The sequence below is a fragment of the Saprolegnia diclina genome (assembly GCF_000281045.1).
Source record: "Saprolegnia diclina VS20 unplaced genomic scaffold supercont1.4, whole genome shotgun sequence".
NCBI lineage: Eukaryota > Oomycota > Saprolegniomycetes > Saprolegniales > Saprolegniaceae > Saprolegnia > Saprolegnia diclina.
Genome location: NW_008246071.1, coordinates 190,542 through 208,609, shown reverse-complemented (window position 1 = coordinate 208,609; position 18,068 = coordinate 190,542). Strand labels below are relative to the sequence as shown.

The 18,068-nt window shown below is 58.7% G+C and overlaps 12 protein-coding genes across 15 annotated transcripts; 9 read left to right on the top strand and 3 right to left on the bottom strand.

Moving 5' to 3' along the window:
- The first annotated feature begins 304 nt into the window (after positions 1-304).
- SDRG_01784 (hypothetical protein) lies at positions 305-1,671 on the top strand. The gene has a single exon (XM_008607334.1). It carries the CDS (start codon positions 414-416, stop codon positions 1,635-1,637), a length of 1,224 nt encoding a protein of 407 aa, XP_008605556.1. The 5' UTR covers positions 305-413; the 3' UTR covers positions 1,638-1,671.
- Positions 1,633-2,761, bottom strand: SDRG_01783 (hypothetical protein). The gene has a single exon (XM_008607333.1). It carries the CDS (start codon positions 2,566-2,568, stop codon positions 1,705-1,707), a length of 864 nt encoding a protein of 287 aa, XP_008605555.1. The 5' UTR covers positions 2,569-2,761; the 3' UTR covers positions 1,633-1,704.
- Positions 2,762-2,907: 146 nt separating this feature from the next.
- On the top strand, positions 2,908-3,366 carry SDRG_01782 (hypothetical protein; the record flags this gene model as incomplete). Its single annotated transcript, XM_008607332.1, has 3 exons — positions 2,908-3,044; positions 3,087-3,160; positions 3,206-3,366. The coding sequence occupies 3 exons, from the start codon at positions 2,908-2,910 to the stop codon at positions 3,364-3,366; spliced, it is 372 nt and encodes a 123-aa protein (XP_008605554.1).
- Positions 3,367-3,368: 2 nt separating this feature from the next.
- Positions 3,369-4,643, bottom strand: SDRG_01781 (hypothetical protein). The gene is made up of 5 exons (XM_008607331.1): positions 4,531-4,643; positions 4,134-4,481; positions 3,927-4,082; positions 3,698-3,882; positions 3,369-3,652 (listed from the first exon to the last, which is right to left on the bottom strand). The coding sequence occupies exons 1-5, from the start codon at positions 4,589-4,591 to the stop codon at positions 3,395-3,397; spliced, it is 1,008 nt and encodes a 335-aa protein (XP_008605553.1). The 5' UTR covers positions 4,592-4,643; the 3' UTR covers positions 3,369-3,394.
- Positions 4,644-5,566: 923 nt separating this feature from the next.
- Positions 5,567-6,694, top strand: SDRG_01780 (hypothetical protein). The gene has a single exon (XM_008607330.1). It carries the CDS (start codon positions 5,635-5,637, stop codon positions 6,610-6,612), a length of 978 nt encoding a protein of 325 aa, XP_008605552.1. The 5' UTR covers positions 5,567-5,634; the 3' UTR covers positions 6,613-6,694.
- An 8-nt stretch (positions 6,695-6,702) lies between these two features.
- Positions 6,703-7,779, top strand: SDRG_01779. Of its 2 annotated transcripts, XM_008607328.1 has the most exons (4): positions 6,703-6,909; positions 6,957-7,078; positions 7,133-7,493; positions 7,540-7,779. In XM_008607328.1, the coding sequence occupies exons 1-4, from the start codon at positions 6,756-6,758 to the stop codon at positions 7,728-7,730; spliced, it is 828 nt and encodes a 275-aa protein (XP_008605550.1). In that variant the 5' UTR covers positions 6,703-6,755; the 3' UTR covers positions 7,731-7,779. The 2 variants fall into 2 exon arrangements, with proteins under 2 accessions (XP_008605550.1, XP_008605551.1); XM_008607329.1 differs by having other exon boundaries at positions 6,703-7,078.
- Positions 7,780-7,891: 112 nt separating this feature from the next.
- Positions 7,892-8,335, top strand: SDRG_01778 (hypothetical protein; the record flags this gene model as incomplete). Its single annotated transcript, XM_008607327.1, has 1 exon — positions 7,892-8,335. The coding sequence occupies one exon, from the start codon at positions 7,892-7,894 to the stop codon at positions 8,333-8,335; it is 444 nt and encodes a 147-aa protein (XP_008605549.1).
- A 320-nt stretch (positions 8,336-8,655) lies between these two features.
- SDRG_01777 (DEAD-box ATP-dependent RNA helicase 8) lies at positions 8,656-10,211 on the top strand. The gene is made up of 3 exons (XM_008607326.1): positions 8,656-8,852; positions 8,896-9,200; positions 9,246-10,211. The coding sequence occupies exons 1-3, from the start codon at positions 8,717-8,719 to the stop codon at positions 10,068-10,070; spliced, it is 1,266 nt and encodes a 421-aa protein (XP_008605548.1). The 5' UTR covers positions 8,656-8,716; the 3' UTR covers positions 10,071-10,211.
- A 118-nt stretch (positions 10,212-10,329) lies between these two features.
- SDRG_01776 (hypothetical protein) lies at positions 10,330-13,108 on the top strand. Its single transcript, XM_008607325.1, has 9 exons — positions 10,330-10,775; positions 10,817-10,921; positions 10,964-11,275; positions 11,320-11,381; positions 11,437-11,664; positions 11,704-11,941; positions 11,983-12,278; positions 12,333-12,507; positions 12,557-13,108. Exons 1-9 carry the CDS (start codon positions 10,383-10,385, stop codon positions 13,070-13,072), a joined length of 2,325 nt encoding a protein of 774 aa, XP_008605547.1. The 5' UTR covers positions 10,330-10,382; the 3' UTR covers positions 13,073-13,108.
- Positions 13,084-13,711, bottom strand: SDRG_01775 (hypothetical protein). The gene is made up of 3 exons (XM_008607324.1): positions 13,597-13,711; positions 13,338-13,544; positions 13,084-13,288 (listed from the first exon to the last, which is right to left on the bottom strand). Exons 1-3 carry the CDS (start codon positions 13,684-13,686, stop codon positions 13,124-13,126), a joined length of 462 nt encoding a protein of 153 aa, XP_008605546.1. The 5' UTR covers positions 13,687-13,711; the 3' UTR covers positions 13,084-13,123.
- A 666-nt stretch (positions 13,712-14,377) lies between these two features.
- On the top strand, positions 14,378-16,824 carry SDRG_01774 (CAMK protein kinase). Of its 3 annotated transcripts, none has more exons than XM_008607323.1 (8): positions 14,378-14,577; positions 14,625-14,658; positions 14,705-14,841; positions 14,884-15,050; positions 15,094-15,199; positions 15,245-15,592; positions 15,641-16,615; positions 16,669-16,824. In XM_008607323.1, coding segments are annotated over exons 1-8 (1,905 nt in total). In that variant the 5' UTR covers positions 14,378-14,440; the 3' UTR covers positions 16,670-16,824. The 3 variants fall into 3 exon arrangements, with proteins under 3 accessions (XP_008605545.1, XP_008605544.1, XP_008605543.1); XM_008607322.1 differs by having other exon boundaries at positions 15,641-16,130; positions 16,176-16,691; XM_008607321.1 differs by having other exon boundaries at positions 15,641-16,691.
- A 182-nt stretch (positions 16,825-17,006) lies between these two features.
- Positions 17,007-17,840, top strand: SDRG_01773 (hypothetical protein; the record flags this gene model as incomplete). The annotated part of the gene is made up of 1 exon (XM_008607320.1): positions 17,007-17,840. The coding sequence occupies exon 1, from the start codon at positions 17,016-17,018 to the stop codon at positions 17,838-17,840; it is 825 nt and encodes a 274-aa protein (XP_008605542.1). The 5' UTR covers positions 17,007-17,015.
- Positions 17,841-18,068: the final 228 nt, after the last annotated feature.

Sequence of the window (18,068 nt, the reverse complement as noted above, 5' to 3'; positions counted from 1 at the left end):
ACGTACCAAGGGAATTAATGTTTTATTCTTTCGATGCATACACCCGCAAGCTGCCTGCTACATTGAACGTCGACCGAAAATGAGCTATGGCGAGTAAATCCAGTTTGTGCCCATCCTTCGCACGACCCCATGAATCGCCAGCGTCGACATCGTCACGACTGTGGCACCACGTATAACACTCAGAGACACGTTAGACGTGGAATCACATCCCGTTTAACGTCGAATCACACTCCGTTAAACATGTTATGCGCTCGTCGGAGACTGTTGTGCAAGTGGGATGCGTGTCAAAATACGAAACTGCACTTTCTACTCCGCCCAGATGGCGAACCGGAAGATGCAGTGTGGCGAAGGCTGCGTTCGTTGTCCATGCGGACTCCAATTATAGTCAAATACAAGAAGTGGCGTGTGCTAGAATGCGACGGCCGCGAGCAGCGACCGCCGCCATGCCGCGGGCGTCCTGGTCCCACGGCCGGCGCTGCCACATGTGCGCCAAGGCGTTTGGCTTCGTGACGCGGCGACACCACTGCCGGCGGTGCGGACGCTCCGTCTGTGGCCGCCACTCCAAGCACAAGGCGTCCATGCTCGTCGATTCGAATATGGACGAGCGCCAGCCGCAGCGCGTCTGCAACGCCTGCCACGAAGACATGACGTCGTTCTTCAGCGACGTGGTCGCAGTGTCACACTCGGAGGACGCGTGGCGGGCAGCCCTCCAAGCTCAAGAACGACGAAAGCAGTCGACGGCCGCCAAGACGAAGCGCGAAGACTCACACGGATCGCTCTACTCGACGTTCGCGTCGGCGCCGACAATGGTCGCGTACTCGAGCATCTACCCGCCGGTCGCCGAGTCGGAGGACGACTCGAACGACAGCTCGTCCGAGAGCTCGGCGGACTCGACGACGTCGGTCTCACTGGATGATATTTACGAAACCATGCGCGCGATCGGCGGTCCTTCCCACCGCGGGACGTCGTCAACGCGCCTCACAGCCGTGCGCAGCTCCCGCGGCTCGTACCTCTCGCTCCGGAGCACGCTCGACTTTGCCGGCTGCGTCGGCCACGATATGAGTCCTCGAGAAATGACATTGGGCACCACCGTGTCACTTAATGACCTTGTCCAGACGATGCGCCCGACGCGGTCGCAGCGACTCGAGCTTGCCTTGGGTCCGTCCAGTGTCTCAGAGCATACACTGCTGCAGTCACAAGTCGCAGCCCTGCGCGCTGAACATGCCGGTGCTGTGGCCGCTGCGCAGGCCGAGTACGCACTGTACAGTGACGCAGTCGAGGACCTTCTCAAGGCGCGTCGACGCTTGGGTCGTCGACGGTGGCGGCTCCATCAGCACGCGCATGAAGCCACCGCGCTCCATAGTGCGCACGAGTATTTTTTAGCGCAGCTCCAGTACAAGCTCGCCTTGTGCGACGATCCGACGTCGCCAGCGCTCTGGCTCGGTCTCATTATGTGCTTGCTTGGCCTCGGGCGAATCGACGAAGCGGACGAAGCTATCGTGTGCTGCGAGGCGTGGGCCTCCCCGCCGTGCCTTCCATCCTTGCGCGCACTCCAAGGTGATGTAGAGCTGCGCCGCGGCAACTACGATGCTGCTGTGACGTACCTCCGCGCTGCCATCGCCGCCGCGATAGTCTAGCCTTATAAGATCTCCTATTTATTCTTATTCCACACCTCCGGGCGTCTATCTACAAGGTACGAGGTGCTTACAGGAGGTGGAGCGCGTTCTCTGCGTCTGGAATGTGCAGCATCTCCATCGTGCGCTCGTAGACGAGGAACGTGACGGCGCTTACTGGGAACGCGCGGAGGACCGTGGCTGTGAACCCTTTGGTCAAGAAGCGAGGGCCGTCGCGCTGGAGGTTATCTTGGAACACCGTATGGATCGATGCCATTGCATCGAGGCGCTGGCTTTGCACGAGCGTCTTGAGCACGTCGACGGGCTGCGTGAGGATCCACGACATGGAGCCCGCAATGCCGCCTGCGAGCAGCAGCGTCATCGTCGACGCGTCCTTCCCGTCGCTCAACATTTCCTTGGCGACTTCGTACGTGAAGAAATACGAGCCAAACGCGGGCACGTCGCGCAGGACCGTGAGCTGCCACCCGTGGTAGAGGCCGCGGGATACGCCGTGCTGCATTACAATCTGACGCGCGCACGCAAACGAGCTTGATGCCGACGCGCGCGTGTCGACTTGCATTTGAATCTTGACGAGCTCGGCCGGCGCTGAAAAGGTCACTTGTGCCAGCCCGGCGAGAGCGCCGGCAAGGTACTGCTGCCCTGGCGTGAGCGGCGCGTCGCCCGCCAGCGCCCGCGACGCCTGACCGTAGATTGCAAACACCACTGCATTGATCGGCGCGTTCGACACGATGGGCGAGACCATGCCCTTGTAGAAGCCGCGGAACCCTTCTTTCGCCGCAATCGAGCGGAACGCGGCGATGACGCTGCCGCGCTGCGCCTGTGTTTGCAGCCGGACCTTGATCGTATCGAGCGGATGGCCAGCGACAATGCCCGCGACGCCGCCGACCGTGCCCGCGCACAGGTCCTTGACGATGTCGATCCATTCCATGGGCATGGCTTGCTCGCTCGGCCACTGCTTGCGACGTTACACCACTCGAAAAACGCTCCAGTCGCTTTGGCGTTTAAAAAACGCGTTAAATCGAGGTCGCGCAATAGCACGTTGGCCACTCTGGCACTCTGGCGTCGTGCGATACTGACCAAGGCTCCTTTAAATGAGTTTAGGAACTTTGGTCAGAGCTTCAACGCCCTGCGATACGAGTCGCACCAAAAGAGAAAAAACCTCGGACCGTGAAATGGGTCTCCTAAGCGATAGCGTTTTTCACTTTTACCTATCGGGTAGGAATACAGCTTTGACGGACCGTGATTGCGGAATTCTTGGACGACGACACGAACGATGGACGCGACGATCCGCGCTGCCTACAAGAAGCTCCTCAAGCTGGCCAAGTCTGTGCCCCAAGAGCAGCGCGCCCAGACGCTAGAGAAGGTTCGGCATGAGTTCCGGGCGCATGAAGGCGCGGCGACGCCCGAGGAGTAGGTCATGCGACGACGTGACCGGCGCTCACGTGTGGGTAGACTGGACCAGCTCCTCCGCAAGGCGCAGTCCAAGATCAGCTACCTCAAGATCGTGACGCCCAAGAAGTCGTCGAGTGCGTATGCACGTGGCTGCGTCTGGAACATGACATTTCTCGTAGGCTCGACCCAAGGCAGCCACTTTGTGTACAAGAACGGGCAGCGCATCGACGGGCGCGAGCTGAGCGCCGACAGCGCGACCATCAAGACGCACGACTACAATGCGATGATGACCAAGCACGTGCAGCTCGTGCGGCGACAGCACTTTATGGACCGCAAGTAAGAGGTCATCGTCTTCATTCAATTGGAGGTTAGAGCTTGTTCTTTTGCTGGATCGCGTGGACTTTGGCGCTCTGCTCGACGACGCGCTCGTCGGCCTCGACCATTTTTTTCTGAATCCGGTCGATTTGCTCGGTCGTACGCTCAACCTCGGTGCTGATCGTGTTGGCGTGGACCTCGAGCGACGCGAGGATCTTGGAGAGCTGATCGAGTTCGTCGTCACCGGCATCGGTGGTCGGACCACCTGTCTTGGACGTCGGGCCACTGGGTTTTTTATTTGTTGGCGAATTCTACAAACAATGAGCACGGAGAAGGGTCATGGCAAGGATGGTTGCCATTGGGGTTTGGGGCAGGTGGCTTCGCGCAGACTTGGATTTGGGCGACCCCGCTCCCTTCTTTTTGCTCTTGGAGCTAGAAAAGTAGTAGAAGAAGGGACTCGTCATCTTCTTGATGATGTTGTCGCCGCGATCGAGCTCCGTCCCCACGTAGTCCATGTTGGCCTCGGCGATATCGAGCATTTCTAGGCGTCCATGAAGCGACATCGATGTTGGCCGCAGATGATACCTGCGTTGTGGCCCATTTCCGAAACGGTGTTGTCGCCCACAGTCCGCGCATGCTCGAGCGTCACGATCGCCTTGCGCAAAAGCTCTTCCTTGGTCTTGTTGACATTGCGGAGCTGGACGGGCGCGGACGTGAGGAAGCCCGAGGCCGCACGGTGACCTAACAAGTAGCGTCACTCCTTACGCTACATGAACGACTGTAGCTTCGCACCGAGAAGCGCGGTCGCCCGCTGGTCCGCTGACGCCTGTGGCGCGACGTTCTTACCGAGCGCATTGTGTGCAACTTCAAGCCACTGCGTCTGGTCTTTCGCCGTCTCGACGTAGACGCAAAATTCCTTGTAGCCGTGCCCCGGAGCATGGCCCACGAGCTTGAAGCCATACGGCTTGACGCCGCCGCCTTCGTCGCTGTAGTCGTGCTTTTCGATCTCGGCGAGGATGAACGACCCTTTCTCCTTGGGCTTGTCGCTCTTGTAGATGGTCTTGCTGTCGAAGTACGAGACTTTGAGCGTGTCGCCGTCCAGCACCATGTAGCGTCGCCGCCACGATTTCATGACGTGGCCTATCATGCGTATCGCTATGGTGTCGGTCATTGCTACTGGCCTGTCTACCTCGCTTGGTCACATAGCCCTCGCACGACGTCTGCTTGAAATCGGTCAGGTCCAGGTTCATGGCGCCCTCGACGGTAAGAACTGAGATCCAAGCGGCGATGGCGGCTAAAAATAGCTCCTCGGCAACTGCAAAGCCCACTCCGTCCATCGCAGCGGGAAGCAGGCTACAAGAACTGGGACCGCTGGCAGAGCTCGCTGCCGCGGCAGGTCTACAGCCATCGAAGACGAAAAAGCGATCAGAACTAGAAAGCACAGCAGCACTGATTAAGTAGCTTGGGCATCTGCAAAATGGTCGGGATATCACTTGCCTGGCCATGATGATGTAACAGCATGATCGACCACACTAGTGCAGCACGAGATGGGCGTCTCGGAGGTTCCGACCCGACGCTACAACGCGGCAGCTGACGTCTCGCAGCAGCCCATTGGCGAAGCCAACGTCAAGCCACCCAAGGAGGTCCATTTCATGCCGCAAGCCACGGCGTCGGTCATTGCCTTGTCATCGGCCAAAAGACTTGTCCGTATCCGAAATTTGGCCTGAAATCAGGGCCCTACGCTTGAAAAAGCATTGGTGACCCTTGGAAAAGGGCAGCGAATGTCGAGATTCATGTGCAGTGCGATACCGGAGCCAGTGTCCAACATGTTAACAGGGGCTTCTCGTCCGTGCTCGAGGGCAGCGACCGCGAACGCTATGGTAGTGTGACCATAGCCTCTGTCCATGTGCATGAAGACAGAGCGTGATCATCGTCGTACTAGCACAACATGACTATGCTGGGGTCATGGGACCTCCTCTACATCCACCTCCTCTACGTGAGAAGCGGGTAGTACCACTGGGAGGATCCCACAGGAGCATCCAGCGTCGGGCGACTGCCTATGTCTGCCGATCGCGGCCTGGTCGGGCCATCGTGGCAAGCGCTCGTCACTTTCTTCGCACTTGCAGTTTGTATGGAGCCCGATGCGGGACGCTGATTGGCGGAAAAAGAATCTTTTTCAGCCGCGCGACAACTTCAACCCGCCGTGACTGCACGTTTGTATTGGACGGTGGCGAGACCTGAGCAGGGCTCGGTTCGCAGTTCCCCTTTTGCCTCCAAGAGCACACTGCAGGACATGGCGACGATCCCGCGCATGACCATGATGCCATGGGAGAAGGCCGTCACCCCGACGATGACATGCATGATGGGCCAAAAAGCCATCGAGTGGGCGACCACCACAAGCATGAGCCATGAAACGAGCGACCTCGCGATGACCAAAGCCCTCCAAGAGCGCACCAAGAAGATGGGCATGATGGACGTGACCGGGGCAGCGTCCATGGACATTCGCTGGTCGGACCCTCGTGCGTTGACGCTGTCGAGCCCAGCAAGCCAGCTGCCGACACCGTCAACGAGTCCTCAAAAGTCGCCTGCAGCCTCGTCGCAGGCCTTGAAGAAGGGCATTGCGATGTCCGTGCGGCAGGGCGACGGCCTGTCGATGGCCGCCCCGTTCATCAAGTCGCTCGACCTCATGCTGCGGTCGCACGACCTCCCGATGATCTACTGGGACGTGTCGGGTCTCTTCTTCATCATCGACGACACGCTGCTCTTCCAGAGCCAAGTGCTGCCGCGCTTCTTCAAGCACAACAAGATGTCGAGCTTCCAGCGTCAGCTCAACTACTTTGGCTTTCACAAGCTCACAAAGACGAACTTCAAGTCCGAGGGCATTGCGTTCAAGCACGCACTCTTTACGCGCGACCTCGAGAAGAGCTCGTACCACCTCGTGAAGCGCAAGTCCTCCAGCAATGGCGTGGCGTCGGCCTTCGAGCTCGCTCGGTCGCAGTGCGAGAAGAAAGGCGCCAAGCACCACAATACCGAGCTGCAGTGTCTTCCGAGCGTCAAGGTCGAGACCACGATGCAGCTCCTGCCGACCATAAGCTCGTGGCACTCGTCGTGGCCGTTTACGGACGACGGCGCGGACCAGTGGACGCTGGCCGAGATGGAATGGCTCCACAACATCGCCAAGGACTTTGACGAGATGCCACCGAGCTCGTTCGACGCGCCGGTGGTCGCCGTCTCGCCTTGTGGCAGCCCGTACCCCGCGCTCACGTTTTAACGCGTCGTTGTGTCGTTTCGTGCCGTATTTATACCCACAACGTGGGTTTTACTTAATTTAACGTCTACGTTTTACTTATTGGCGCCCAGGTGCGAGCCATAGAAAGTACGTTTCAGGCGGCGCTCCAACACCACCTTCGCATCATGTGCACTGCGCTCTTTGAGCTCCAAGAGTACGAGACCGACGACGGCCAGCGCCACGTGCGGCTCATCGTGCTCCACAACCGCGACGAGTGGCTCACGCGGGACACGGCGCCGTGCGCGTGGTGGGCGCCGCCCGATGGCACCATCTTTGCCCGTACGCCTTCATGATCCTTCTCATCCATCATCCGTGGACTACATTAGCGCGCGACCTCATTCGCGGTGGCACCTGGATGGGCATTCGCAAGGAGCATGCCATAGTCCGCGCCGCCTTCCTCACCAACATCCGGTACATGCCGCCGGTGCATGGCAAACTTAGCCGCGGGGTTGGACGCTTGATGATGTCATGCTTGCGACTCTCATACTGGTATGGCAAATAGAATGTGATCAAGGACTTCTTGGAGGGTACGATGAGCACGGCGAGCTACCTCAAGGAGCTTGAGGCGTCCGGCCACTTGTACCCGGGATTCAACTTGATTGTCTTTGACGGCGCGTCGCTCGGCCACCTCTGCAACTTTGTGCACGGCGAGTACGTTACGGAAAGCTCGCTTCTCAAGCCAAACGTCATCTACGGCATGTCCAACGGCCCGTTCAGCGCGCCGTGGCCCAAGGTCGTCCAGGCCAAAGAAGCGATGGCCGCCTGCGACCGGTCGGGGCCGGCCATGGAGATTTGCCATCGGTTGCTGCCCATCATGGCCAACTCGCAGCGCATCCAGAACGAAGACGAGCTGCCAAAGACCGGTATCGCTGCTCGTTTGGACGATCTGTGCCGAGACTTTGGTTGTAGGGCACACGATCGAGATGGAGTTCAAACTCTCGAGTTTGTTTGTCGAAACCAAGGAGCCGCATGTCGACTACTGCACCCGCACGATGATCGCCATGGTGCTCGACTCGAACCCAGCCGAAGACTGCTGCATTGTGGAGAAGGACTTGGCGCTCGCTACGCACACGTGGATGACTCGGTCGTTCACACTCTAGACGTGTAGTACATCGCTCACGAACGAATATAAACCATTTTGCCCAAGAAATGGTTTGGGAAAAGCGCTTTGCATCGAGCGGCTGCGATCGTCGTCGCCTTTGTACACGGGAAAGGTTCTCTCGACACGCTGGCGTCTTATTTCATAAGCCAAAAAGTCGCAATGCAACAGCCGCGCTGGAACCCGTCAGTGAACGCCGCCTCGAAAGCCAAGCCTGCCGCCGAGCCAATGACGGTGGGACGCGGTCGAGCAGCGTCGATGGCCACCGGTGACCATCGCTCGCACACAAGCCAAGAGCAAGCGCTAGCAGCCTTGCGCGCTGTGTACGAGGCGCACCTTGCGGTGCTTGAAGACAAGTTGAAAGCAGAGCATGAAGCGGCGGTTCTGGCGCTCGAGTCCCGCTTGCGGCGCGAGCATTCCAAGAAGCTCATGGCGCTGGCTGCCAACTGTAGCCAGGTCACGATGCAGCGCGACCAGTACCAGAAGCGAGAAGAAGCCTACGTGCGCCGGATCGTAGAGCTCGAGTTCAAAAGTACCGTCCAGCGCGAGGCCATCAAGCATCTCCAGCGCACCCTTGACCAGATCCAAGCGATGTCGAGTTCGTAGCTGCTTCCCAACATCGCATCCTGCAAGTCGTCGACCCAAAGCATAATTGTCGACTCGAAGAATCGTGCCCTTCTCTCATACTAGCCCTTCTCCCGTACTAGCATTGTTACGTCTTGGTGTGCTTTCGTGACGACGGTAGCAGCAGAGCAGACACGTCTGTCTAGAGCTCGTGTCAAGATCGATAACGTCACGCACGACTTTACTACACTATTTTCTCGTTTTCACGCTATTTGACGGCAGGATCTTCGGGCCGGAGAAAAGCCGGAGCCGGATACGGGCCCAGAGCCTTCCAGACCACAGAAGCTTTTCAATATCGAATTTGACAGGTTCGAAGGCCAGCCCCGTCGTCGTATCTAACCCGCAATATACTTGCCCCGACCGATGAGCAGCAACCCTCCGCCCCCCGCGCCGACGCCCAGCCAGCACTCGATGGGCGATGAGGACGACTGGAAGACGGGCCTCAAGGCCCCTACGAAGGACACGCGCTACCAGACCGAGGACGTCACCAACGTCAAGGGTACGCAACGCCAAGTCGATGGATATGCGCAACATGCTTGTAGGCAACGACTTTGAGGACTACTTCCTCAAGCGCGAGCTCCTCATGGGCATCTTCGAGAAGGGCTTTGAGCGCCCGTCGCCGATCCAGGAAGAAGCCGTCCCGATCATCCTCGCAGGGCGCAACGTCATGGCGCGCGCCAAGAACGGGACCGGCAAGACCGCGGCCTTTATCATCCCGTGCCTCGAGAAGACGGACACATCCAAGCCGTACATCCAAGTGATGATCCTCGTCCCGACAAGAGAATTGGCCCTTCAGACCTCGGCCATCGTCAAGGAGATCGGCAAGCACATGGGCGTCGAATGCATGGTACGCGTCCATAGCTCGCTGCTGTGTTTGACACGTCGTCTTTAGGTGAGCACGGGCGGAACGAGCCTCAAGGACGACATCATGCGCTTGTATAATACTGTGCATATTTTGGTCGGCACCCCGGGTCGCATTATGGACCTGGCCAACAAGGGTGTCGCGGACCTGAGCAAGTGCTCAACCGTGATCATGGACGAGGCCGACAAGCTCCTGTCGCCCGAGTTCCAGCCGCTTCTTGAACAGCTCGTGAACCACACGGCGCCGGGGCGGCAAATCTGCCTCTTCTCGGCCACGTTCCCCGTGACCGTCAAGGCCTTCAAGGACAAGTACATTGAGAACCCGTACGAGATCAACTTGATGGACGAGCTGACGCTCAAGGGCGTCTCGCAATTCTACGCCTTTGTCGAGGAGCGCCAGAAGGTGCACTGCCTCAACACGCTCTTCTCCAAGCTCGACATCAACCAGAGTATCATCTTTTGCAACTCGGTGAACCGCGTCGAGCTGCTCGCCAAGAAGGTGACGGAGCTCGGCTTCTCGTGCTTTTACATCCACGCCAAGATGAACCAGGCCCACCGCAACCGCGTCTTCCACGAGTTCCGCAACGGCGCGACGCGCCACCTCGTGTGCTCGGACCTCTTTACGCGCGGTATCGACATCCAGACCGTCAACGTAGTCATCAACTTTGACTTTCCCAAGAACTCGGAGACGTATCTCCACCGCATTGGCCGCTCGGGCCGCTTTGGCCACCTCGGTCTCGCCATCAACATGATCACGTACGAAGACCGGTTCAACTTGTACCGTATCGAGCAAGAGCTCGGCACGGAGATCCGCCCGATCCCGCCCGTGATCGACCGCAACCTCTACTGCAAGTAGAGACCCCGACCCCTCGATAGTGTTAGGAGCGTAGAGTTTAGGACGACCAAGATGGAGACCATTGAAAGAGATGGGGAGTATTAAAGAATTAAAAAACAAAAAAAGCTGCCAGCTCGGTGGCACCAACGTCGCGTCTTCTTGGTCCTCTTCCGTCGTCAGCACGATGCTTTGACGCGCGGCTTTGCGTTTAACCTCCGGTATCTCGCTAGTTTAACGTCAGGTACATCTCTTGCGTGTCGCATAAAACGCTTTGCTCTGTGGGTCGGTTTCGGCGGCCAACCGACAGCGGAATTGCGTCCAAGCAGGACGAGCATGGGCAGCCTCCGCGAAGCCTTCGTGACCGAGAACCAGCCCGAGACGGACGACGATACCGAGGCCTTCAAGCGCGCCATGTGGGCGGGCCAGGCCAACGTCCTCGTCGCGGTGCGGCTGCGCCCGCAGCTCAAGCACGATCGCGACCGCGGCGAGATCGTCAAAGTGCTTGGCAACAAGGTCGTCGTCGTGCTCGACCCAGGCAACCAAAAGGACGTGGTCGGCAAGATGCGCCACCGGTCGCGCGAGAAGCGGTATGCGTTCGACTACGTCTTTGCGCCGTCCGACGGCCAGCGCACCGTGTACAACAACACGACCAAGTTCCTCGTGCATGGCATCCTCCAGGGCTACAACGCGACCGTCTTTGCTTATGGCTGCACGGGCGCCGGCAAGGTACGTATTCCAGCCCAATGCTCCAACTCCAATTTGCTTAGACGTACACGATGCTGGGCACGCCGGACGAGCCAGGCATCATGGGCTTGACCCTCGAAGACCTGTTTGAGCACATCGCGATGGCCCACGCCCGCGTACCAGCGCTGGTAGATACAGCATCGGTGCTTCGCGACTTGACTCGTGGCTAGGTGACATACCGCGTCACGGTCTCGTTCCTTGAGGTGTACAACGAAAACATTCGCGACTTGCTGCGGTCCGACCCGGAAGAAGACACGTACTTGGACTTGCGCGAAGACCCCGTGCGCGGCCCGATCGTGGCCGACCTCTCGGAGGTCGTCGCTTCCAACGCCGACGAGGTCATGCGGCTCCTCCGACGTGGCAACAAAAACCGGTCGCAGGAGGCGACGGCCGCCAACGCGGTTTCGTCTCGATCCCACGCCGTGCTGCAAGTGTCGGTCGAGCAAACCGAGGTGACGCCGGACACTGTCTCGGTGCTCAAGGTACTTTGACGACGTCGTCACGACGCATGCTCATCCGTCTCTAGACGGGGAAGCTCTCGATGATCGACTTGGCCGGCAGCGAGCGCGCCGCCGTGACCCAAAACCGGTACCGTCTTCGTGTCAGACCGCGTACGCTACTGACTATCATGCGAATCGACTAGCGGGTTACGCCTCTTGGAAGGCGCCAACATCAACCGGTCGCTCCTCGCCCTCGGCAACTGCATCAACGCGCTTGGCGAAAAGGCCAACCGCGGCGCGTTCGTGCCGTACCGTGACAGCAAGCTCACGCGGCTGCTCAAAGATTCGCTGGGCGGCAACTGCCGGACGGTGATGATCGCCAACATTAGCATGTCGGTGCTCTCGTTCGAAGAGACAGTCAATACACTCAAGTACGATATATCGGCACGGTGGTGACTCATGCCGCGTAGGTACGCCAACCGCGCCAAGAACATCAAGACGACGGTCACGCGCAACGTGCTCAACGTCAACCACCACATCTCCGAGTATGTGTCGCTCATCGCCAACCTCCGCCAAGAAATTACGAACCTCAAGACGCAACTCATGCAGCAAGGCATTCCGTCGCCGTCGGCCCACGACCTGAAGCGCAAGTCGGGCAAGGAGAACCAGGACGTGGAAGGCGTCACGATGACGTCGACGATGCGCGAGGTAGAATTGCCGAGATGTCGAGATGTTCATTGTCCGGCTAGGCGCGCGTCCAAATCATGAAGTACTTTCACGAACGCATGCAGCTTCGGCGGCAGCTGCTCGAGCTCGAAAATAAGAACGTCGCCAAAAGCATCGAGATTGGCCAGCATCAGCTGGTCGTGGCCGAGCACGAGCGCCAGCGCGAAGAGAAGGAGCACGACGACGACGAGTCAGAGGTCATTGGCCGCGCGCGCACCGACATCCATCGGCTTCAAGACGACATCAAGGACCTCTCGGAGGAAAAAGCCGACCTCACACGCAAGCTGCGGCACACGGAGAAGGCGGCGGACGAGTTTCGGTTTGGCTCGATGCAACTAGTCTGGGACTAAACATCTTGCGGTCGCATCATTAGGGCAGCGTTGGAGCACAACATTACGAGTGACGAGAAGCGGGAACTCCTCCTCATGGAATACCGCATCGGGAAGCTCGAGCTGGAAAACATGGAGCTCGAGCAAACCCGCACGGTGCAGGAGACGCTCTCGCGCGGCAAAGACCTCACGATCGAGAAGCTCAAGCTGCAACTGCGGGTACGTCTTTTACATTTATATATATATATATATATTGATACGAGAGTAGCTCCGCGACAATATCATACAAAAACAACAAACGATTCTCGACAAGCACGATATTGGGCACGAAGTGAGCTACGGCATTCTCGATACGCTCGAGGACGCGACTTTGACCGACGGCTTTGACACGCTGCGTCTCTCGATGGAGCGCATTTCGTCGCCGTGCACGGTCGGTCGTCCGGGGACCGACCCCAAGCCGCCGCCGCTTCTGCCCGATATTTACGCCAAAGTGCACCCGTCCACGGACGAAGTCAAGTCGTCTCGCCACCAGTCCTTTACGTTTTCAACGCTCCAGCAGCATCTCGACAAGAGCGTCGCGATCAAACCGTCGGCGAGCAGCTCACGCTTTGACGACACGCCTCCGAAAGGCCGAAGGGACGTGACGCTGCCGAGCATCGTGGTGCGCAGTAAGAAGACGACGGCCGCGAGCGCGACGGCCCCATACCTCCAAGTGCTCAAGCACCGGCGAAAGAAGAAGATGAGTGGACGGGATTTTGGACCGCTGCGCCACGTTGGGTCATAACACGAGATAAATGCAATGACACATAGCGTGATGGCATTAAGAAAAAGCATCTTAGAGCCACGCTTGGAGGGCGGCGGCGCCGTCGGCCGCGACCTTGTCGGCGCCATGGAGGTCGACAACGTTGCCAGTGGGCGACACGACCACGAGACTCGGGATGCCGCCGACGCGATCGGTGACACCAACAGCCTCCTTTTCCTTGCCAGCGCACACGCCATACTACGCTCGATTCCATTCATACATGCAGAGCATAGACAGGGACCGGTACCTTGCGCTTGAGTTCGTCGCGCAGCGGGTCGGCGAACGGGATCATGAGCCACGGGCCTTGCTTCTCGCGAAAGTGCGCCAGCTGGTCGGCCTCCGTCGCGTCCGAGCCGACAAACACAATGTCGAGCTCATGCGAGGTTGCGTTCACCTGGCGGTAGAATTCGTTGAGCGTCGGCTGGAAGTCGCGGCAGTCGGGGCACCAATCGGCCTACATGTACATGGGCATGAGCTTCGGCGTGACCTTGAGCGCATGGGCGCACGGCGAAGTAGAGCGCGAGGGTCTTGGCGACGGGCTCCTTGGCGGCGCCAGCGGCCGTCACGAGCGTCGTCTGCTTGAGGAAGTGCGCCATGCTGCGTGCGAACGAAAGGGCGACTGGCCGCGCATCCGGATAGGAATCAGCGGTCCAATTGCAATGGGCTAAATATACGCACTGCGATGCGATTGGCTGAAACCACAAGGTGAGTGGAACGGGAATCATGGATCCGAGCTCGGGATTTTAGCCAATCGTATGCGTCCGGAAGATCTTGGTCACTTGGCCGATAATTTTTGAGGCTTGTAGCAAGTTGAAGCAGACGTGTTAATCGCACGCAACTTTGCCACCAGCCCTTGAACCTCAACGATCGCTGCTTCTTCAGCTACAAAGCTGACTACGTGAAGAGGGCGACAACCGCCCATACTTGTCATTGCTAGGTGGGTCTGCAACTTTAATTTTCGAATTGGACCTTGACTTGGCGTGTGATCGCATTGCAGCGTTATTCCCTCCGCGAGATTGCCATCAATGGCACTGCCAATGATGAGAATCGTGCACGCATAAAGATTGAGTTCCATGTAACTCATTTCCTGCATTGCTATTATGTCGACGACGAGGCTTGCAGGATCCCGACTGATGTCTCGTGTCCAGCCACGACGCCAACTTGAGCGATTAAATGCGTTGGATTAGCCTAGCGAATTCATAGGACACCCGAGGACCAATCGGAGGCGAGCGCGGGCTCGAATTCGCTTAAATCGTACGGTGCTCGAAACGGACAGTGGGTATGTATAGCAGGCAAGCGTCGGCGTGGGTCGTTTTCAGTTGGTGATTGCGTGAAACGGAGCAGCGGGGCATGGCGGCGCGCCCGAACGATCGCCGGCGGAAGCTCACAGCGCTCAAGGTCGACCGCTACGATGGGCAGTCCATATTTATCGGCAACGAACTGCGCTACGAGCTCGGCGGCTACCTTGGTGGCGGCACGGCCGGCGTGTACGACGCTCCTTGCATGACCGGCGACGTCTCATGGCCCTTCCTAGCGTCTACGAGGCTCTCTGCCGACAGAGCGCTAAGGTGCGTGCGACATCTTGGTGCGTGGCGATAGCTCATGGCCGTGCAGCATGTGGCCATCAAGATCCTCAACCCGATCGGCTACAAGCTCATGCCTACATCGCTGCTTTCACGTTGCATCGTCGCGATCAAAGGGCGCCAAATGGAACCCGAGGTTGCGACAGGCCAGCAGCCGATGCGCAACGAGTACGCGGCGTCGGGGCGATGCAGTGCTCACGACCTCTATAGGCACGTGTGGTGGCTCGTGCACCAGTCGTCCAAGCAAGCGATCGCGGCCTACGAAGACCCACGGTCCGGCGCGTTCCGCGAGCTCACGCTTCCGCGCTGCATCGAAGTCTGGGGCATCGACTTTGCGTTTCCTGCCAACGACAAGGAGCCCGACGTGTTTGCGAACGGTACCAGCACGAATTCATGTTCTCCATTTAGCACGCCTACTAGACGTTGAGAGCTACTGCGAAGTGAATGTGAAAGGCCAGGTGTTCCAGATTCCGAGGATGCCCAAGAAGTTTGTCAAGTTCGCCCGCAGCCGCAGCTCCATCTACCGGTACACACGTCCCATGTCTCATCTGCCTATATACATCGTCTGTAGGGAGATTTCCAACATGTCGAGTCTCGGGACGCACGTCAACGTGCTCCGACTGGACGAAGCACTCGAGCTGCACCAAGACAGCAAGTGCACGATCTTCCTCGTGCTCGAGCTCGCGGCCGGCGGCGAGCTCTTTGACCGCATCAAGCTCGACTGCGGCACGGACGAGCCCACGGCGCGGCTCTACTTCAAGCAGCTCATCTCAGGCGTCGCGTTCTGCCACGGGTCGGGCGTGTGCCACCGCGACCTCAAGCCCGAGAACCTTCTTCTCGCCGACAATGAAGAGAACTCGACGCTCAAGATCGCAGACTTTGGTCTCTCAGCGATATTCTCGATTGCAGAAGACATTGGGTGCGGTCCCATTCTCTACGAAGCAAAATATCTCATAGCGATGGCTAGAAATGGCAACACGGGCCAGTCGATTCGCCGGTTGCGGTCCGTGGTCGGGTCGCCGCACTACGTCGCGCCCGAGGTGCTGCAGGACACGGGCCAAGGCTATGACGGCGCCAAGGCCGACGCGTGGTCGAGCGGCATCATCCTCTACGCGATGCTGGCGGGCAGTTTGCCTTTTGGGAAGGACCTTCTCAAGTGCATTCGGTACGAAAAGTTCAAGAAATGGTCGTTTGTGACCAAGTACAACGACGACGCCGAGGACCCGGCGAACGAGGTCGAGTTCCCCGAGTGGTTCTTCCCGTCGCACTTTACGCAGGACGCCAAGTCGCTCATCGCACAGCTCATCTACCCGGACCCGTGCCTCCGCCTCTCGATCGACGAGGCCGTGGGCCATCGCTGGGTCGTTCTCGAGCCGCAAAAGAGCCCTGTCCTGGCCGCGCCCGAGCCACCAAGCGCGACGAGCGCCGACGTCAGCCCCGCACTCGCGACACTCAAGGTGAGCCCGCTCAACCCGACAATGGCGTCGACTGTGCCGCGCAAGGATGCGACGTGGGCGGGTTCCCACATCGTCCGGTCGCACAACAACGTTGCGGGCGGCAACGGTGTGAAGGCCACGACGCTCCTCTCGGTGAACTCGCAGCTGCCGTCGATGGCCGCGCCGTCGCCCAACAAGCCGAGTCTCTCGATCCAGCCGCGAGCGCTTGTGCATCCGGGCTACATGCCGCCCCTGGACGAAGGCACGCCCGCGAATTCGCCTCGCCCTGTCGTCGTGTCGAGCAGCTGGTGCCGCCGTTGCGGCCGCGGCAACTGCACGTGCGAGCACTCTTGGAACCCAAACCAAACGCCCAAGCAGCAGCAAGACCAAGCGCCAAAGGAGTCTAAGGAGGACGACCAGCGCGACGCATTGATGCCGGTGACACCGCCCCTCGACGGCCTCGACGGCGACGCGTCTGCGTTCGAGCCGTTGTCGCTAACGACGTGGTAAGGACGTGCGTAGCCATTCATGGTGCTCTAAAGTATATCAACCAATATAGACTCTATATCTTCGTACTACACATGCCGGCCGATGGCTAAGATGGTTCGCGCGTTATTTCAAGCCAAGATGAAAGCAATATTGACAAGCCCAACACCTTTGTCTTATTGGTCAGCAGTGCAAGCCGCTTGCTAATGAAGATAGCGTGATGGTGAACTCTAGCCCTTACTCGCGCAGCAACCCGAAAGCAGTTGATGGTGACAAGGACTTTGATGGTCCTTGTCGCCATGATGGTCGTCTTCAAGAATGACCTCGTCCGGCCAAAATGGACCAATCGCATGCGTGTTTTCGTACACTTTTGGCCAATCGGATGCCACACCGGATGCCACTCTGGACCATACCATACCAATGACTGGCATGACCTCGTCGACGACAGCAGCACCACTGGCCGCCAGCGCGGGCCGCTCGTTCATGGCAGCGGCTGCGACGCCGAACGACGAGAGCGAAGGCGAAGACGAGGACGAGTACGTGAACCGGTTGGCGCGGCGCTGGTCGTGCAATGCGATTCGGCTCAAGATCCAACAGTTCCTCGCGACCAAGGTTTTGACGCAGACCGCGTTCCTCAAGGAAATTCGATCCAACGCCAACTCGTACCAGCGCTTCATGAAGCAGACGGGCGTCAGCGGCGGCAGCGGCAACCAGACGTACTGGAATTCGCTCCCGTTCTTTGACGACCTCGCAAAGAAGGACAAGAAGGCCAAGGCCGACGCCAAGGCCGCGGCCAAGAAGGCTGGCGCCAAGCGCAAGGCGGATACAACGGCCGACGTAGCGCCCCGTGCCAAGAAGGGTTCGAATCGACTGGCGGAAATTGACGCGGTCGAGCTCGACGATGACGCGCCCGTGTACGACGACTGCGACGTTGTGCGAGACCACTTGCAGCAGTTCTTCCTCGCAAAGGAGGCCAGCCAAGTGAACTTCGCCAAGCACTTGGGCTTTTCGATCACGCCGCTGCGCAACTTCCTCATGAAGAAAGGACGGCGCGAGGGCAGCGGCAGTGCTGTGTATGGCGCCGCGTACCGGTTCTTTGAGAAGCGGCGACTCCTTGATGGCGTGCCCAAGTCGGCCAAGCGACTCAAGATCGAGAAAACGCTCCCCGAGGGTTACCCCTTGCGGAAGGACCCGACGCACTACATCTTGCTTCCTGGTGAGGAAGTGCCCGTGCTGCCCTACTAGCGTCCGTACGAGTCGACGACTAGCAGCTCAGTAAGTCGACGACTGCTTATAACAACTGGTACAAACACGTATAAACTTGGTCGCTTTGATAGCTACATCGCTTTCTTCTTGCTTCGGCCGCAAACATGCAGATACGCCAAGAAGCCATGTATTCGTTTTGCTGCGGTTCATAAAACATAGGACGAGGCAAGGACGACCATGGTAGCTGCCATGCTAGGTTCATCATGC

What these genes read in the sequence shown, in the direction of transcription:
- SDRG_01784 (XM_008607334.1), top strand. Translation starts at nt 414, where the DNA reads ATGCGACGGCCGCGAGCAGCGACCGCCGCCATGCCGCGGGCGTCCTGG.
- SDRG_01783 (XM_008607333.1), bottom strand. Translation starts at nt 2,568, where the DNA reads ATGCCCATGGAATGGATCGACATCGTCAAGGACCTGTGCGCGGGCACG.
- SDRG_01781 (XM_008607331.1), bottom strand. Translation starts at nt 4,591, where the DNA reads ATGAACCTGGACCTGACCGATTTCAAGCAGACGTCGTGCGAGGGCTAT. An exon ending in GGGCTATGTGACCAAGCGAG is followed by an intron (nt 4,482 to 4,530) that starts GTAGACAGGCCA and finishes TACGCATGATAG; the next exon opens with GCCACGTCATGAAATCGTGG. An exon ending in GCGGGCGACCGCGCTTCTCG is followed by an intron (nt 4,083 to 4,133) that starts GTGCGAAGCTAC and finishes GCTACTTGTTAG; the next exon opens with GTCACCGTGCGGCCTCGGGC.
- SDRG_01780 (XM_008607330.1), top strand. Translation starts at nt 5,635, where the DNA reads ATGGCGACGATCCCGCGCATGACCATGATGCCATGGGAGAAGGCCGTC.
- SDRG_01779 (XM_008607328.1), top strand. Translation starts at nt 6,756, where the DNA reads ATGTGCACTGCGCTCTTTGAGCTCCAAGAGTACGAGACCGACGACGGC. An exon ending in CGATGGCACCATCTTTGCCC is followed by an intron (nt 6,910 to 6,956) that starts GTACGCCTTCAT and finishes GGACTACATTAG; the next exon opens with CGCGCGACCTCATTCGCGGT. An exon ending in AGACGAGCTGCCAAAGACCG is followed by an intron (nt 7,494 to 7,539) that starts GTATCGCTGCTC and finishes CTTTGGTTGTAG; the next exon opens with GGCACACGATCGAGATGGAG.
- SDRG_01777 (XM_008607326.1), top strand. Translation starts at nt 8,717, where the DNA reads ATGAGCAGCAACCCTCCGCCCCCCGCGCCGACGCCCAGCCAGCACTCG. An exon ending in GGACGTCACCAACGTCAAGG is followed by an intron (nt 8,853 to 8,895) that starts GTACGCAACGCC and finishes ACATGCTTGTAG; the next exon opens with GCAACGACTTTGAGGACTAC. An exon ending in ACATGGGCGTCGAATGCATG is followed by an intron (nt 9,201 to 9,245) that starts GTACGCGTCCAT and finishes CGTCGTCTTTAG; the next exon opens with GTGAGCACGGGCGGAACGAG.
- SDRG_01776 (XM_008607325.1), top strand. Translation starts at nt 10,383, where the DNA reads ATGGGCAGCCTCCGCGAAGCCTTCGTGACCGAGAACCAGCCCGAGACG. An exon ending in ACGCCCGCGTACCAGCGCTG is followed by an intron (nt 10,922 to 10,963) that starts GTAGATACAGCA and finishes ACTCGTGGCTAG; the next exon opens with GTGACATACCGCGTCACGGT. An exon ending in AGCTCAAGCTGCAACTGCGG is followed by an intron (nt 12,508 to 12,556) that starts GTACGTCTTTTA and finishes ATACGAGAGTAG; the next exon opens with CTCCGCGACAATATCATACA.
- SDRG_01775 (XM_008607324.1), bottom strand. Translation starts at nt 13,686, where the DNA reads ATGGCGCACTTCCTCAAGCAGACGACGCTCGTGACGGCCGCTGGCGCC. An exon ending in CCCTCGCGCTCTACTTCGCC is followed by an intron (nt 13,545 to 13,596) that starts GTGCGCCCATGC and finishes ATGTACATGTAG; the next exon opens with GCCGATTGGTGCCCCGACTG. An exon ending in GCGACGAACTCAAGCGCAAG is followed by an intron (nt 13,289 to 13,337) that starts GTACCGGTCCCT and finishes AATCGAGCGTAG; the next exon opens with TATGGCGTGTGCGCTGGCAA.
- SDRG_01774 (XM_008607321.1), top strand. Translation starts at nt 14,441, where the DNA reads ATGGCGGCGCGCCCGAACGATCGCCGGCGGAAGCTCACAGCGCTCAAG. An exon ending in GGTGGCGGCACGGCCGGCGT is followed by an intron (nt 14,578 to 14,624) that starts GTACGACGCTCC and finishes GGCCCTTCCTAG; the next exon opens with CGTCTACGAGGCTCTCTGCC. An exon ending in AGCCGCAGCTCCATCTACCG is followed by an intron (nt 15,200 to 15,244) that starts GTACACACGTCC and finishes CATCGTCTGTAG; the next exon opens with GGAGATTTCCAACATGTCGA.